This window comes from Pongo abelii, chromosome 3 (genome assembly GCF_028885655.2).
Source record: "Pongo abelii isolate AG06213 chromosome 3, NHGRI_mPonAbe1-v2.0_pri, whole genome shotgun sequence".
Lineage (NCBI taxonomy): Eukaryota > Metazoa > Chordata > Mammalia > Primates > Hominidae > Pongo > Pongo abelii.
Window position 1 is genome coordinate 100057742 of NC_071988.2, and position 18505 is coordinate 100076246.

Consider the following 18505-nt stretch of genomic DNA (forward strand, 5'->3'; position numbering starts at 1 on the left):
AGTGCACCAGCATGGCACATGTATACATATGTAACTTACCTGCACGTTGCGCACATGTACCATGGAGCCTAAAGTATAATAATAATAATAGTAATAATAATAAAAAAAAGAAAAAATAAATAAAATAATAATAATAATAAAAAAAAGATAAAAAAAAAAGAAAATTACAGTCACATGCAGGTAAACTTTTTATTGAACCCATAGAAACCTTTGCTTGCTTGAAATATGTTAGATTCTGTACTCATGCTTAATTCTTACCTTTTGAAATTCTTTACATTAATTTAGGCTTCAACCCGTTACTAATTCTATACCTCTAAAATGTACATTTTCTAGTTTTCATTTTTTTTTTCTTTCCAGAAAGAGCTATCTGGTCACAAAAATATTGTGGGTTATTTGGACTGTGCTGTTAATTCAATTAGTGATAATGTATGGGAAGTCCTTATCTTAATGGAATATTGTCGAGGTAAGTATTTTTTTGCATTTGTACTGTAATAAAAAGTTTCTCCTTAAGTGGGTTACTAGGTATATTTTTTATTTCCAGGGTAGCTGCTAACTAATTCTAGTCACTTACTGTAATCTTACCTTTCATTATGTAGTTAGGAATATTGTTAAAACATTATTTAAAACCTAGTCATAGTTGCTGCAGTTATGATATGAGCATGTAAATGCAGAATGAGAAAAGTGATATTGAGTTTAAAATAGGAAATCTAAGCAGGTACAGAGTTACAGTTCTTGCTCTCCATAGAATTCTTTTGTAATCCAACCAAGAAGAGTATAATATGTCAATATTAATGTTGTAAGATTTTTCCAGCACTCTACTACGTTAAATTTGGAGGATGCATTTTGATCTATAGACTTTATAAACCTGTTTTATGTAGTCTCTTGGTGGTGTTTGTAAACATTAGAATATAGAAAATCACATTTTATTTGGATCTAATGTGATGTTTTAAAATAAATATTTACTTGTATAGCATACCTTAATCATCATCATCATAAAAAAATTCCTGACATTTAATTTTGGTTTTTTTTTTTTTGAGACAGAGTCTCTCTCTGTCACCCAGGCTAGAGTGCAGTGGTGCGATCTTGGCTCACTACCAGCTCCGCCTCCTGGGTTCACGCCTTTCTCCTGCCTCAGCCTCCCGAGTAGCTGGGACTACAGGTGCCCGCCACGAGGCTCGGCTAATTTTTTGTATTTTTAGTAGAGATGGGGTTTCACCATGTTCACCAGGATGGTCTCGATCTCCTGACCTCGTGATCCGCCCACCTCGGCCTCCCAAAGTGCTGGGATTACAGGCATGAGCCACCATGTCTGGCCTTAAAAATTTTAATGTGTGGAAAGGTGGAGGCAAATATTCTATTTCCTACAAACTTGCAAGCCATATTTGGCACTTGTGGTTCTAGGGAGCCCTGGTTTACATTTACATTCTCTTCAGACAGTAATGATTGCTAATTATTATCCCAGAAACTCTTACAGTTTCCTGAAGGTTGTGGAAGAAGAGGGAGATGATGGTGATGTTGGAGAAAATATGATCTTGTTTACTGCAGTATTTTAAGGAGGGAAGGATGGGGGAAATGAAGTGAATCAATGTTACAATACCTACTGTGATATATTTGTAACTTATTTCCATACACAATATTTAACAAACACATGTTTCTCGATTGTTTTTTCTTTATGTCTTATCTTCTCTACTATAAAGTACTGTACTGTGATCTCTTTTAGGAGAAGATGCTGATTTTTTTCTACCCCATTTTCCTGAATTCTAGTATTTATAGTGCTAATTCGTAGAGTTTACTCATAGCCCTTGACTACTTGTAACTTTTAAAAGATACTTGAATCAAGCATAATCGTAACCTTGGATAAATTTAATTGTCACTTAGAAGACATCTTAAAAGGGGAATCAAATGACCTTCAAGTTTTAGGGGCAAATTTTATTTTAAAGTAGAAGAATGATCATATCTGTTTTTTGAGGAATGCATTGTTTTATTTTAAAAATTTTTTAGAAATAGTTATCTGGTATTCAAATCATCAAGCTCTGTGGTATATGAAATTTAAAATTTTTATCAAAGTAATTTATGTATATGGTTTAAAAAGTCAAATAGTTGGCCATGCGCAGTGGCTCATGCCTGTAATCTCAGCACTTTGGAAGGCAGAGGCGGGTTGATCACGAGGTCAGGAGATCGAGACCATCCTGGCTAACACGGTGAAACCCTGTCTCTACTAAAAATACAAAAAAAAAAGTTAGCCGAGCGTGGTGGCGGGTGCCTGGAGTCCCAGCTCCTTGGGAGGCTGAGGCAGGAGAATGGCATGAACCCGGGAGGTGGAGCTTGCAATGAACCGAGATCGCACCACTGCACTCCAGCCTGGGCACATAGCAAGACTCCGTGTCAAAAAAAAAAAAAAAAAAAAAAGTCAAATATCTTAAGCTGTGGCTAAATCAGTACCCTCCTGCCTCATCCCTCTTTTCAGAGGTAGTCCCTTTAAAATATTTGAGATGTTTCTTATATTTACTTCCATATTTCCACACTGCATTATATAAAAGAGAATCAGTAATTTTAGTGATTTCTTAAGGGTACAAAAGAGAAAGGACTTAGAAAATCAAGGGAAGTATATAATTCTGTGCATGAAGAGGCTCTTGAAAGTTTTCTAGTGCTATTTTTGATGTTTTAGATATTGTCTCTAAGAAAAGGTAAGAATTTTACTTCTAGTATAGATATTCTCAGGTTTTGGACCAAATCAGTGTTTATTTTCCCATTTAATGGTGTCTGTAGTTGTATTTTCTTATCCTTTTTTTTCCTGGAATTAGTAATTACCTCATTTTTCATTTGCCTAATTTTTTTCTTGTATATTAATATTTTAGTCCCGCATTTTCCAATAGAAGTAAAAATAATTGGCTGGGCACAGTGGCTAACACCTATAATCCCAGCACTTCGGGAGGCCGAGGCAGGTGGATCAAGAGATCAGGAGTTCGAGACCAGCCTGACCAACATAGTGAAACCCCTTCTCTACTAAAAATACAAAAAATTAGCTGGGCATGGTGGCGGACGCCTGTAGTCCCAGCTACTCGAGAGGCTGAGGCAGGAGAATGGCGTGAACCTGGGAGGTGGAGGTTGCAGTGAGCCAAGATCGCTCCACTGCACTCCAGCCTGGGCAACAGAATGAGACTCCGTCTCAAAAAAAAAAAGAAGTAAAAGTAATTATGCAGTATGTTTAGACATTTTAATATTTGTTTTGATTTCATTTTTTTCTTCCCTTAAAAACACCCCTTGGGGAGACTTCGATCATCCTGCTTAATTTTGAACAGCAGTTAGCTGTCCTTCTGGAAATTCCCTTTGCCTCCCTTCTGTCTTGGATTCCCTGCTACTTATGCCACACCTTTGTTTTCACTCCCTAATTTGGAAGACTTTGTTTTTCAGTAGCTTTCTGACTGGATTTTTTGGAGAAGCATTTTTGAAACCTTGCATATATAAATATATTTTTATTCAGTGCCCACATTGATTGTTACTTTGGCTGGCTAAAACATTATAGGTTGGAAATAATTTTGATCCAGAATTTTGAGGACATCATTCCACTTTTTTCTTAGTGTTGTTGGCAAATTGATGTTATTGTGATTGCTTAATTTTTCTACGTGACATCTTTTCTCCATGGACACTTTTAGTTTGAATCTTTCCTTTATCTACAACGTATTGAAATTTCAAGATATACATGCCTTACTGTGTGTCATTTTTGGTATGCTTTTTGTGACGTTTTTGTCTTCCATTTTCTGTTCTCTCTTACTGGACTTCTCATTTTCTTTCAGATGTTCTGAGCTTTCTGGATTGATAATCCTCTGATTTTCTTTTCTTATTTTCCTTTTCTTTATTCTTTTATTGTTGGAAGCATTCCTCTTTTAGCTCTTCTATAGAATTTTGTATTTCTATTATATTATTTTTAATTTCCAAGGACTCTTTTTTTTTTTTTTGAGATGTAGTTTTGCTCTGTCACCTAAGCTAGAGGGTGCATAGTGCCATCTCAGTTTACTGCATCCTGTGCCTTGTGGGTTCAAGCAATTCTCATTCATGCCTTAGCCTCTTGAGTAGCTGGGATTACAGGTGTGCACCACCACACCTGACTAATTTTTGTATTTTTAGTAGAGATGGGGTTTTGCCATGTTGGCCAGGCTGGTCTTGAGCTCCTGACTTCAAGTGATCCACCTGTTTCGGCCTCCTAGAATGCTGGGATTATAGGTGTGAGCTACCACTCCCAGCTTGGCTCTTTCGTGTTCTCTCAGTGTTCTTTGCTAAAGTACACCTTGTTACCATGCAGGGATATTGGGGAAAAAAATACACCTAGTTTTTGTTTTAGCTGCAAATCTTTTGTTGTCTGTGGATATTAATTTCAGTGTATCCATTTTTCTTTCTTTCTACCCCTGACCCTTCTTTCTTTGTTTTTGAGACAAGGTCTCACTCTGTCATCCACACTGGAGTCCAAAGTCAAACTTCAGGACTCAAGTGATCCTTCTGCCTCAGCCTCTTGAGTAGCTGGGATTAGAGGTGCACATGGCCATGCCTGGCCAATTTCTTAATTTTTAATTTTTTGTAGAAACAGGGTCTCACTTTGTAGCCCAGGGTGGTCTGGAACTCCTGGCCTCAAGCAGTCCTCCCACCTCAGCCTCCCAAAGTGTTGGGATTAAGGGCAGAACCACTGTGCCCAGCTAATGTTAGTTTTAAATTTTTTTCTTTTCCTTGCTGTATTAGTCCATTTTCATGCTGCTGATAAAGACATACTCGAGACAGGGCAATTTACAAAAGAAAGAGGTTTAATTGGACTTACAGTTCCATGTGGCTGGGGAAGCCTCTCAATCATGGTGGAAGGCAAGGAGGAGCAAGTCACATTTTATGTGGATGGCAGCAGACAGAGAGGGTTTGTGCAGGGGACCGTCCCTTTTACGTCCCTTTTTAAAACCATCAGATGTCGTGAGACTTATTCACCATCACGAGAACAGTAGAGGAAAGACTTGCCCCCATGTTTCAGCTACCTCCCAATGGGTCCCTCTCACAACATGTGGGATTTCGCGATGAGCTTTGGGTGGGGACACGGACAAACCATGCTTTCTCTTTTTTTGTTCGAAGTTTTCTTCGGATGTTTTACCTGCTAAGGTTACTACATGTATTACAGATCAGTTGGACCCTCTAAGTGGGCAATTATTTCTTAATAGAAGAAATCAAGAATGCCTGAATGGAGTATGCTCAGTTTTCTCAATGGAGTATGCACAATCTCTTTTCTCAGATGAATCAATTAGATAAGTTCCTTTTTCTCCCATGGGGGAGGAGAGATTTGGAAGGGCAGAGAATAGAGGACTAAATACTCTCCACTTACTTCCTCTGTAACAGCTAATTGCATTACATAAAATTGTTTAACAATTAAGGTATTTTAGTAAGGGAACCTATATAATGTATACAGTTCAGGGACATTGGTTTTTATTATGTAGGGATAAAACTGTACAGAGAGTAAAACATATGTTATATAGCTCGTATCCCCTTACGTGGTTTTAGGTATTCAGTGTTTACCATCATCTTCTGTCGAGTGTAATCATCTTTTGTCTTTGTAAATTCATGGTTTGATTCTGCTTTATTTGCTAATATTTTGATACATAGATTTAAAGAGAAATTATGTACTTTAGGTCTCAGACTTCCAGAAATCAGTATTGGTATTTTGAGCACATTTATAGTATTTTATGAATAATTTGTGAGTAAATTATGAAAATTTATGAATTTTTGATGTATGTTTTTAGGAAGTATTCTACATATGTTTCCATGGATTATATATCTGTTAGTATTTGCTTAATTAAAAAAAATTCCAAAACTCAATAGCGTAAAATAACATTCATTTATTATCACCTGTGTATCCATGGGCCAGCTGCTTTCAACTTAGCTTGGTTGGGTGGCATTGCAGATTTTGGCACGGCTTGCTCGCATGGCAGTGGTTAGCTGGGATTAGTTGGAGTAGCTCTGCTTCACGTGTCCGTCGTCCTCTTTCTGGCACTAGCAAGCTGTCCTGAGGATGGTTTTCTCATGTGGATGATAGAAACATCAGAAGGCATGTAGAAGCACATGAGGCCTCTTAAGGCCTAGTCTCGGGACTAGGACACTGACGCTTTTACCGGTTTCTGTTGGCTAAAGAAAATCACATGACTGAGCCCAAATCAAAGAGCAGGAAATTTATCTGCCTCGTTTATTGGGACAGACTGCAGAGTTACATGACAAAGTGCATGTAAAAAGTGAAGTTTGAAAATTTAGGGCCAGTAATGCAATCTACTACAGATAAAATTGAATAATCTTGTTGTATTAGTCAGGGTTTTCTAGAGGGACAGAACTAATAGGATAGATATACATATAAAGGGGAGGTTTATATATATATAAAGTATTAACTCAGGAAATCACAAGGTCTCACAATATGCCATCTGTAAGCTGAGGAGCAAGGAAGCCAGTCCGACTGCAAAAGCTGAAGCAGTTGGAGAGATGTTCAAGGGCAGTAGGCATCCAGCATGGGAGAAAGATGTAGGCTGGGAGGCTAAGCCAGTCTGGTCTTTTCCTGTTCTTCTGCCTGCTTTTTATTCTGGCTGTGCTGGCAGCTGATTAGATTGTGCCCACCCAGATTAAGGGTGGGTCTGCCTTTCCCTGCCCGCTGACTCAAATGTTAATCTCCTTTGGGAACACCCTCACAGACAAACCCAGAATCAGTACTTTGCATCCTTCAATCCAATCAAGATGACACTCAGTATTAACCATCACAGTTGTAAAAATAAAAAAGTCATATTATCAGAAATTTAAATGGAGTAATAGGTTGTATTTATGGTTTTTTTTAACTAAGTGGTAATATGTGTACTCAGATAGGGATGTTGTTGAACACCTTTTTAAGAGGTTAGAAAAATGTTGCTTTTTAATGTTAGTGATGAAATTTGGCAGAGTGTAAAAAGCTTTTGTTTTGGGTTAATGATACCTCTTTGGAAAATATGGAAAGAGTTGAGAGTTGTAGGGATCTCATTTTATTTTATTTTTATTTATGTGTTTATTTATTTATTTGCAGTTGCAAGATTTAATAGAGTGAAAACAGCTCCCATACAAAGGGAGGGACCCGAAGAGGGTAGCCATTGCCAGCTCAAATGCCTGGGTTTATATCCTGATCATTGTCCCTCCCGCTGTGCTCTCAGGCGATAGATGATTGGCTGTTTCTTTACCTCCTGTTTTTGCCTAATTAGCATTTTAGTGAGCTCTCTTTGCTACCTGATTGGTCAGGTGTGAGCTAAGTTGCAAGCCCCACGTTTAAAGTTGGGGTATCTCATTTTAAAAGACCTTCAGTATATAATGTTTGATTTCCATATCTGACTTTTTACCTTTTTTTTTATTAGAATACCTTCTTTTAAGCTTTAATTTTCAGAAAACTCTGATTTTTGAGTAATGAAATTTTATTTATTTCGTTTGAAATTCAGCCCAAATATAGTTTTTAGTTTTCTCTAGGGACTTGTTTTTTGTGATTGAGGATTTCTACTTCAAAGGTCTCTGGATAGAAGAAAGGGAATTAAAGTTTGTTTAAAATTTATTCTGCTTATTTTAACATTGAAAGTTTGGAAGAGGTGGATTGAGTTCAAGGTTATGATTTCTTTAGCTATGATATGATATTTCAAGGATGTGAATGTACACAAAGAAAGCATTTTTTTATTCTGTTTAATTATTCTTAAACTAGAGAAGCCTGGGTTTAATTAAAAGACAGGGAGTCTGCCGAATGAGGGAGTGGTGGAAGTTGCTGCATGGTCAGGTGCCCCAGTCTTGTGAGATAATCTGAACAAGTTACACTTGAGTTTTCTGAAAGTTGGGGATTCATAGGTAAAATTAATGTTCTTTTTGCTTTAAAATTATATGAGAAAAATATTCTCAGAAAAGACAAGATTGCTTAGACAGTAATAATAAAAGGAACAAGTTTATATGTACCTTCTCATAGATTGTAAAATAGCATATGTTCATTTATCTAACCTTGTTAAAGGAAAGTTGCAGGTTAATGAATGCTTTATGTTTTTTTGAATTCCCAAACTCAGTTTTTATTAGACTGATTTCTGTGCGAATCACATATTTACTTGCATTCCTAAAATATAATGATGATTAATGTTTTGTTAATAATTAAGAATCATTATTAGACTATCAATTTCTATATTGTAATATATAACCTTCTCAGGGCTTAATGGTATATGTGTGGCAATTTGATTTTAGTCAATTATTTTGGTCCATTATCTGTTATCTGGATAGATTTTACCTCTTAGCCCGTTTTGACTCTTTTGATTCCCCTAACCCTAGATGAGATTTTTTTGAAAGTCAGATGAGGAAGTTTCTTTGGCTGTTGAGATAGAATCTAAAGTATGGCCGATCCCTGTCTGCCTTGCCAGTCTCATCTCACCTTATTGTCTCCTCTGCTTCCTAGAGCATATCAGCTTTCTTTAAGTTGTAAAGAAAGTCATACTGGCTTTCTTTGAGTTATTCAAAGTCATCAAGCTCTTTCCTAAACTGATGGCATTTGTACATAGTACTCACTATCGCTAGTATATTGTTCTCCCGAGTCTCTGCCTGGTTGATTCCTAATTATCCTTCAATCTCAAACATCACTTCCTTCGACCTGATCTGATACCCTGTCTTCCTCATCTTCCTTCACAGTTTAAATTTAGGTTTCTTATATAAGTTCTTTCATATTATTATGATATATAATTATTACAATATATCTATTTGTGTGATTGCTTCTACCTTTAGACTGTAAATTCTGTGATAACAGAAACCTTATTTTTGTTCACCACTGTTTAGCCCATAAATAGTATGGTGTTAAATAGCTGTTTCTTAAAACCAGTATTATAAGATATACTTTGATCTCAGACATGTTAAAGAAAAATGGGCAATAGCATTAATAAGACATTTATCTATTTTAAGATGATCTCTTGAGATGTAAAATGTGAAAAAATGTGTGTCATTGAATTAATACAATATGATGTAATAAGCGTCCTTACATGAGAATTATGAAAAGCCAATTTCCCATTACTTGAAGCCATAAAGACATTTCTTAATTTGCTTGTGATAGACTTTATTTATTAAAAATATGTCCTCTCAAAATTACTTTTTTGGTTAGCTGGACAGGTAGTGAATCAAATGAATAAGAAGCTACAGACAGGTTTTACAGAACCAGAAGTGTTACAGATATTCTGTGATACCTGTGAAGCTGTTGCAAGGTTGCATCAGTGTAAGACTCCAATAATTCACCGAGATCTGAAGGTAAGAACTTTAGAATTCCTATGGATTAAGTAATAAGTTGGAGTTAAAATGTTCTTGGAGTATTTTCATCTAAATCAGTATAAAAACTGGCTTTGAGATTGGTCTCTCTCTCCCCTTCTACATTTCCTGAGGTCATGTAAAGAATGACTGTAGATTTGAAATTGTGCTTTACTTGACTTTGAGGATTTCTAGCATGGCTGTGGAGGCAGATTTTGTACCTTCTACCCTGCATCCCTGTTTTCTGTAGTAGGCTTCTTTAAAAGGTTTCATTTGAACAGAAATGTGATTTTCATTGACATATGTAAAATGTCTCACCACACTATTGTCTCTCAGTTCAGCCAGCATTCCTCCTATTTCCCGTAATCCATATTAAGCATCAAGGTGTTCTCAAGATATACTGGAGTAGACCAAAAGTGGATCTCTTTTTCTATTTCTTTATAATTTAGTACAGTTTTCTATTATTTTCTATAATTTGGTGGTAGTTATCTTGAAGGTCACTTCATCTTCTGTGGACTCTTGACCTCTTATATTGGTACCCACTTGTTACATTGAAAAAAGTCCCCAAAGAATATTGAATATTCTGGCATTATATTGCTAGAGATAAAATTTATAACTACAGGTGTCCTCTTTCATGCCCACAAGAACACTGAGATTACAAAAATCACTCTTCCTGAATTGCTTTATGCCTAGATATTCCTCTGACTACCCTTTCCACTCCTTCAGGTCTGCTTAGGTTCACCTTCTCAGTGAGTCCCATCACTACAGCCTAACCTGCTGTACCTTTTATTAGTCCATATTACTTCCTGTGATACTGTATAATTTGCTTATGTACTATGCCTATTATTTATTTTCTGCCCTATCTGTCTAGAATGTAAGCTCCATGAGGGCCAGGACTTTTTTTTTTTTTTTTTTTTTCAATTTTTAGTGATGTGTTTAAGCAATTAAAATAGTGCCTGGTACATAGCAGAGTCTTAATAAATATTGAATGATTAAATCCCAGTTCTGACTGATTATACAGAATTTTATGAACGTTTATTATAAAATGCTTGTAAGATAAAAGAGAAAATGTCACTAAGAATATAGGCTGTTAATCATGAAAGCATCATCTAGAAAACCTATGATGGTAGGAGATAAGGCAGGATTGAAATGCTTAACTGCAGGCATCTCGCCTTAATTTGGATAACCAGTGTAGTTCATGTTAGTTCTTTTGAATATGCAGCTTTTCCATTTCCCCTAATAATTTTATACCACTTTTTGTGCTGTTATAGTTCATTAATTTTTTTGCATACAAAGTTGATATCTTCAGCTGACTCTTCTTTAAATTCAGAAGACATTTAACTGCATAATTTTGTATTGTCCATATTTTATATGCTTAGTGCTTTTTATATGTGTAAACTTGTGCAAAAATATATGTTCTAAGTAGATTTCTTTTTGAATCTTTATTTTGTACAATTTTTAAAAAAGTATACTAAAGTGAAATATAGAAGAAAAGTTATAATGAAACAGTATTTCGATAAAATGGAAATAAATGGATTACTTATCTAAGACTATCATAAAAATAAAAGACATTATGGAAAAAACATGTAATAGTAATTTATTAGGTGCTTACCATATTCCAGACTGTTCTAAGCACTTTACATATTTTAACTCATTTAATGTTCACAACAGTTCCATATGGCAGATTCATATTCTAATTGTCCCCATTTTACATAAGGAAACTAATGCACCATGAATGGTTAAGCAGATTGTCCAAGGGTCCATATGCTAGTTAGTAGCAGATTGGGCTCTGAACCCATAGTTTATTGTTCAAGAAACTGACTATAATAATCTCCAAATTAAATCTCCTGATTAAGTCAAATTTGTATTTTTTCAGTGTAGTATTTTAAATAAAAATGGTACTAGAAGTCAAAGATGGAATTCCAGTGGTTTCTATTATTATCTATAGAGAAGCTTAAGTGTCAGAAAAGGAAAAAAGTGGAAGTATAGTAAAAGAGAGAAGCTAGACTCTGCCAGGTACTAGTTCTTCTCTTTTATAAAAGCAGTTTTAGAGAGGATTTAGGGTTTCTTTGCCCCTGTACAAATCAACCTGGGGTGGAAGAAGCATTTCTCTGTTCTTAGTAAGAGAAGCAGTAGACGTAGTATATTTTTGCTCCCATTCATTTGACTTTCCTCATAATTTGGGTATCTTATGTCTATATATGTGTGTGTGCGCTGTGCACATATATGTATATATGTGGCACATATATACTTATTTTTGTATATGGCATATACCCTTTGGTGTTTATTGTGTAAAAATAAGCTTTGTATGTACAAATAACCATTTTTTACAATGGTTGTAAAAAGTTAATTTTCACTTTGAAAATACTACTGATTATTGATTTTCTTTTCTTAAGGTAGAAAATATTTTGTTGAATGATGGTGGGAACTATGTACTTTGTGACTTTGGCAGTGCCACTAATAAATTTCTTAATCCTCAAAAAGATGGAGTTAATGTAGTAGAAGAAGAAATTAAAAAGTAAGTATTTGTCTTTATTGCACTTTTGTCATGGTAATTTTAAGTTAACTTGAGTCTCTGGCCAGCACTGCTAATACAAATTTTAGGTATTTCATTTATAGATTTCTTTGAAATATTTCTGTGCCATAGATGTTGATTAATTCATGTCTGATCTAGCTCAGTAGGAAATATATTTTGCTATAGATGCAGATTTTTTTAGTCTACATTGTAAACAGATTTGTAAAATTTGTTAAATAAGCTGTAGTAATTAGTGAAATTGTTAAAGGGAGTTTGAAATGGTTATTGAATTCAGTTAAACATCTTTGTTTTTACTGATACTGAGGATTTGTCCTTGTTAAGAAAAAGTTAAATTATTTGAAAACATTTAAGCTTTTACTTCTTATTTAATATTAAAAGGATTGACTTTTTTATGCATTGAAAACTGTGTAGAAAATGAAAGTGTTAAGACTGCATCATCACTGTTACTTTGTGATGATATACTGGAAAGCTCTGGAATGGAAATGTCATGTCTACTTTATGTTCTCTTAATCCTGTGCTTTCTGTGGTTGCTAAAGTATCTGTGAGAATCTTTCGCTGACTTTTCTGCTTTCTACTTTTAGCAAATGGAACTATTTGTAAATTTTAGGTTATCTTAATAAAGTGATACAGAACGCAGAAAGATCTCTCAGAATAGGACTTTCTAAATAGTCAACCTTTTCTGAGTTGTCTTTCATCACTTCCTCACAAATTCTCTATTGCCTAATACTATGTCAGAGCCGTCATTTGAACTGCAATGTTTTGAAATAGTTCAAATAGAGCTGATTTTACTCTGTCCCATTTGTATAATACTGTGGATTTCTACGCTACATACTGCTACTCGGGAAACTTAGCCTATGATGATTATGTTAGATTTAATAAAAACAAACATGTTAGTAAATATATAAAGTCCTGAAGAATACAAGAATAATAAAGTATTGAATTGGCTTATTGGAGAATACATGTGTATAATTTTAAAAATTTATTGGATTGTGATGTTTAGTGGCTGCTGTATAGGATTCTGTCCAAGCATCCCTGACCTGCTAGACATTTTATTTCTTGCTGTTGCCTTTTGAAGTATAAGGTTCAATTGAATGTTTTATTAGCGATGAACAAAAGTTCATGAGGGGTTTTGTCTTTTGTGGCTCAATTAATGGACTTACCATTCATTCAGTTGACAAGTATTTATTAAGGGCCAACACTTTTTTGATGCTGGGGTGGGGGTATAGTGAATACAAATCCTGTTTTGGTGAAGTTTATATTTCTGGCTTCTTAGGTCATTCCTCCACAGTAGTAGTATTCAGACTCTCTCGCCAGTCAGAGTGATTTGGAAAAAGTAAGATAGTAGAATGTTGACTTTTAAGATACTTCTTGCAAAATAAAATGATTCAATCCGAATCTTAAATTCTGCCATGATATAGGATGTCCATTCATATTCTGAGCATTTCTGACATGAGATTTGAGCACTACTTCATTAAAATGTTCTGTTCATAATAAATATGGGGGTTTTTTATTGGTAAATATTTATTCATAATACCTTTTGATTCCAAATAGCTTATTATGGCAGTCAGTATTAGAAATATACTTAATGAGTGCAGTTAGATTGTAGCAACTAGATTACTTTTAAAATAATTATAAAAACAAACTCAAAAGAGATTCTACTGTGTCAAGGAAGTATGTTAGAGTCCATAAAATCAAGTTCCTTAGTAAATATATAAATTAAGTTTTTGAGAGGGTGGAAGTTTTACTTTTAAGTTAATAGACTAAAATATTTTGATAAGGAGACTATAATAGCCAAATTGTGTTATTTCACATAAGAAATTCAAGGAAAACTGTTTCCAGTATATTATCATTATTTCATATTTTTATAGTAAAGACAAGCTTTTAGATTATTAGAAATACTGTTGTATTTATTGAATAAAAATGTATATAGATGCTTTCTATTGTTTAATCCTTGACGGGTTTTTAATGAGTTTTAAAAAATAGTATTATTCTATATAATGTTATTGAACCTAAAAGACTTTTTTTGTAGTGTTTTATGTAGAAACAATGTATTATCTGTCTTTTTTTTTTTATATATATATCTCCACTCCATTTCACTCATTTACTGCCAGGTATACAACTCTGTCATACAGAGCCCCTGAAATGATCAACCTTTATGGAGGGAAACCCATCACCACCAAGGCTGATATCTGGGTAAGGCCAAGAAAGGCTGGAACTTGCTCTAACCAAATTAAAAAATCTGAGTTCAGTTTATTATTTTTTTCTCTGCTCCCCAAAAGGCATTTCCTAATAAGTAGAAGAGAGTGATGTACAGTAGAGCTTCTTATTCGGGAGAAGAAAAGTACTAGAACATTTTATCTTCTCAGTCCTGAGATGGAAAGCTTATGTATCAAAAAGCAAATAAAAAACTTCCATATAATGTAACTTTTTAACTACAGTATTTTTTTAGGATTTAGATTATATATGAGTGTTAACATTTTTTTTGAGTGGAATTTTGGTTGATCAAAATACGGAAAAGCTGACATAACTCTTAAGTAATTACACAATAATTTCCTGGAGTATTTTAGGGTCTTTTTAATGGAAATTGGTATGAGTAAATGTTTTTCTAATTACAGTATAAACATACCATTGACTAGCTTCTGTATATTGAGGATCTTTATCATTTAGCCTGTATATATCTGGATATAATTACTGAGATAGACCATATTTCTTTATAGTTGAACTTTGTTAGAATATAGACATCTCTTTAGAACTTATTTTATAAATATGTTTGTGATTGTATTAAATAAACTAGGAAAAGAGTATTTTAAGTGTTAATTCGTTTAAATTCAGCAGTTATTTAGCCTTATCTATCACAAGTGACCATATTAGGAATGGAGAAATAAAATTCTTTGGAAATAGTTCTAGGGTTTATAGAAAAGGTCAGATTTATTTTGTTTTGAAAACGTAATGTACAGAAAATTGTCAAGCATAATGTGTGAAACCAAATGAATATCTCCTTGGTTTTCCTTTCCTGGCCTCCTCCCTTTTAGGGTTGGGGTACCAAAGTCTTGAGAGACAAATATTCTTTTGTAAGGTAATTTAAAAAAATCTTTAATATCTTTTCATCTGTATAACATATATACATTCACCAAACAGTAATGCTTGTGGTAGATGAATTTTTTAAAATCACATGTATAATTTAATCAATTAAAAATAAGTTTATTAATTTGGTACTACTTATAGATCTCCAGCTTACATAACTCAAATTTAGTTTGCTTTCTGCAGCATTAACATTGGACTCATTGAATGGCTTATAGTAAAGATGAAGGTTATTATAATGTAGAAAGCAAATTAAACTGGATTTTAATTTATAAAATGAAGGTATTAGAATAGGTAATTATGGAGGTATTTTCTGGCCTAATTTTGTGACTCCTGTTGAATTCCATATTACTTGAAAAGAGTATTTCAATAGCAGATAAACAAATAGGCATCATACTTTTCATTCTGAAGCCATTGAAGGTTTATTGAAAAAAAATTATTCTCTAAGCACATGACTGTTATCCAATATCTTAACAAAAAGGAGGAGATCCTTTTTTGGGTTATTTTTTCCTCAGACTTAGTATGCCAGTGAGGTAGCATACTAAATTGTCAACGATACTTTTAAAATTTGTACTGTTTATATATTAGTTACAGAGTAGAGATTCTGTGATGGAAGAACTGTAAGCTGTGGGCTTACAAATAGATACGCAAAAAAAAAAAAAAAAAACATAATTAGAGAACAGTGTATTTATATGCTTGAAAGAGGGAGAATTTTAATTTCCATGATGCCATTTTTATGCTGTCTTACTTAGCTCAGGTGAAACACAAGTTTGCTACAATACTTTAGGTGTGAATTCAGTAAATATCCAGAAAAAAATACTAAATTCAAATTGGCCAAGAACTATATCTTTCATCCTGCTTCAGTGTAGTACTGATTCAGAGAGTTATGATATTGAGGTACGATATTGAAGTATTTAGCACTTCATATTTTAGAAAATAATTATTTTAAAAAATAATTTTTTGCTTGGAAGTTTCTGTTTGTTTTAGGTTATTATTTTTATCCCGAGATTTAGGATGCTGATTTTATAAAGTATTAGAAAATTCATTAATAAGTAACATAAAGAAATGCTTTATGTTACCTATTAATGAAGAAAATTGAAGATGGTTATCCTCAGCCTTCAAAATTCAGTCACTGGTTCCCTCCTGTTTCTTGTACAATTCTCATTGAGATGGATGAAAAGGGAAATACCTTTGATGTGAAAAAATTAGTGTACCTCATTGTGTTCACACTTTACAAAGCAGAGTATTTAGATTTATATATTTTTAAAGTATACTTGCATTGCTGAAATTGTTATCTGGGAACCCTACAACATTTACTCTAACACAAGACAAATTCCTAAAGTTTGATTGACAAAAGAAAACTGGCTAAAATGGAGATTTCTTTTGTCTAGACTATCATCTGGACAGTGCAAAGAAAGATGTAGTCTAATGTGGACGTTATACCATTAATAGCATTTTTTTTTTTTAGTGTTGTTAAGGGAGTCTTATGTTCAATTTGATGTATATGAGCTGAAAATATCTTCCTTAAAGAAAAAAGCATCATAAATCTTTTGTAACCATACAGAACCGGTTATCCCTACTTCAGATCTTTATAATTTTGTCATGTAATAACCCAGTAATTTTTCTGAACTAACATTTTGAAATTTTTAGAGCTTTTGAACTGTTTTCATTGGAACATTGCTGCAATATTAAAAACAATCTTTTGTAAATTACTGTTGCTGAACTCACCAAGGGTGTTTAGGTTTATTATAAGCTCCATAATAATTATAAAAATTATTGTACTTGTTAGCTGAGTTTACTAAGTTGATATGTGGAGAAAATTTAACAAAGGAAAGCTGACTTGGTAATTTTTAGATAATAAGTTTCGGTATTGCTGATATAAGTGTATACTAACTTGGACAATTTTATACAATTTGGTTAGAATTGGAAATACCCCTTACAGTCTTAAGGCCTGTAGGTGACTCTTCTTGGGAAAAGTAATGATTTCTTGAGCCAAAAAATCACTTAAAAAAAAAAATCCTTCTCAAATTTGAGCTGATAGCACCTTGGCTAGAAATTTCCTGTGCTACTTTTATAGATGCAATTGGTATTTTAGGGTGTTTTGCCCTCATTGTCAGCAAGTAGATTTATTAGTACTGTGATGGTTATGAAGCCATGCAGGTTAAGCAGACAGAGCCCTTCCCTTTTGAATTTTAATATAGATTACCCAGGTTACAAATACAATTAGTATAATGTGCAGTAGAAGTTGGAGGGTTATATCTAGAAACAGAGAACTTAATTTTTATAGTGTAAAATAATGAGGTGTGCCTGGTAAATAGTAAGAATTTACTGATGGTTGTCTGATAAGTTTAACTGTGCTGGCTAATTCATATTTGGAATCCCAGGACTTTTAAACATGCTTTATAGTGAATTCTTAAAAATGCTGTTAAAGAAGAAGCCTTATACTTTGTTGGTTATATGCTAGTTATGTGCTAAGTATATATTTTCCTTGTGGAAGAAACAAAAGTTTAATTTTTTTCCAAAAGGAACCAGCTACTTCTAATTTTTACGATACCATTAATTCAGCCAACTAGCCACAGATGTGACAGAAGATCATGGAAATGATATAGTTAAATGTCTTTTCAAAAATTAAATATATTAATTTTTTGAAGAAATAATTTGTAAAAAGATTGCTCCAGTATAGAAACATGACTTTTTTAAAGTAACATTGAGTTTTTGGCTATTTTTATGTCTTTCTAACTTGAGCTCTAACGATATTTATGCTTCTTTGGTTTACAGGCACTGGGATGTCTACTCTATAAACTTTGTTTCTTCACTCTTCCTTTTGGTGAGAGTCAGGTTGCTATCTGTGATGGCAACTTCACCATCCCAGACAATTCTCGTTACTCCCGTAACATACATTGCTTAATAAGTAAGTATTTGGAAAAATATATGAAAATATTGTAGGATACTGTACTTAAGGCCTACTATTTACATTCCTTTACTTAAATCTAGTCTTAATTTCATATATGAAAATTTTGTGAAACTATAGTAAAGAAAAAAGAACATTTAAAAAAGTGTTTAAAAACTTATATAAGAATGAAAGCAACCTAATTATTAATTAATATAGATGTTTTTAAGCCCCTGGGTAAGATTTAGTACTTAGCACACACCAAGGGATAATGTCAGAAGGGCTGGTCTTCGAGAGGCCCTCGATTTCAAAAGAATACTTTAATTTTTCTTCCAACCTCCTTTAAGATTTTTTTCTTCCATTTTGGTAGGTACTGTAATTTAACTTTTCATATATCTACAAGGTAAAATTTATTAAAAAGATTTGAGGAGCGGGGAAGACCATCAACTGTTAAATTAGGAAGCTACAATATTTAAACAGCTCCTTTTAACATGGAGTGTGTCTAGCATTAAGTGTGTTGTGTCTAGCATTTCTGCTTTGTTTTCTGCATTCAAGTACCCCTTGTTGTAGCCTCCAGCTCACTGGAATAGAAAAGAGAGAAATAGAAATATTTTGAGGTTTGTATGATGAAGATGGCAGTTCAACTTTCTCAGCCATTTGTGGGCAAAAAATAAGGCTGGATCTCTGTTTCATTCTTTATGCTAAAATTGCAG

The 18505-nt window shown here is 33.7% G+C and overlaps 1 protein-coding gene across 3 annotated transcripts in view; it reads left to right on the top strand.

Annotated features, from left to right (window-relative positions):
* Positions 1–18505, top strand: part of BMP2K (BMP2 inducible kinase) — a 140192-nt gene that overhangs the window by 57405 nt on the left and 64282 nt on the right. For all 3 annotated transcript variants that reach the window (XM_002814909.6, XM_009240125.4, XM_054554109.1), the window contains exons 3-7: positions 358–463; positions 9146–9288; positions 11682–11803; positions 13933–14014; positions 17681–17813. In XM_002814909.6, the coding sequence (XP_002814955.1) occupies positions 358–463; positions 9146–9288; positions 11682–11803; positions 13933–14014; positions 17681–17813 (586 nt within the window). The remainder of the gene's footprint in view (positions 1–357; positions 464–9145; positions 9289–11681; positions 11804–13932; positions 14015–17680; positions 17814–18505) is intronic.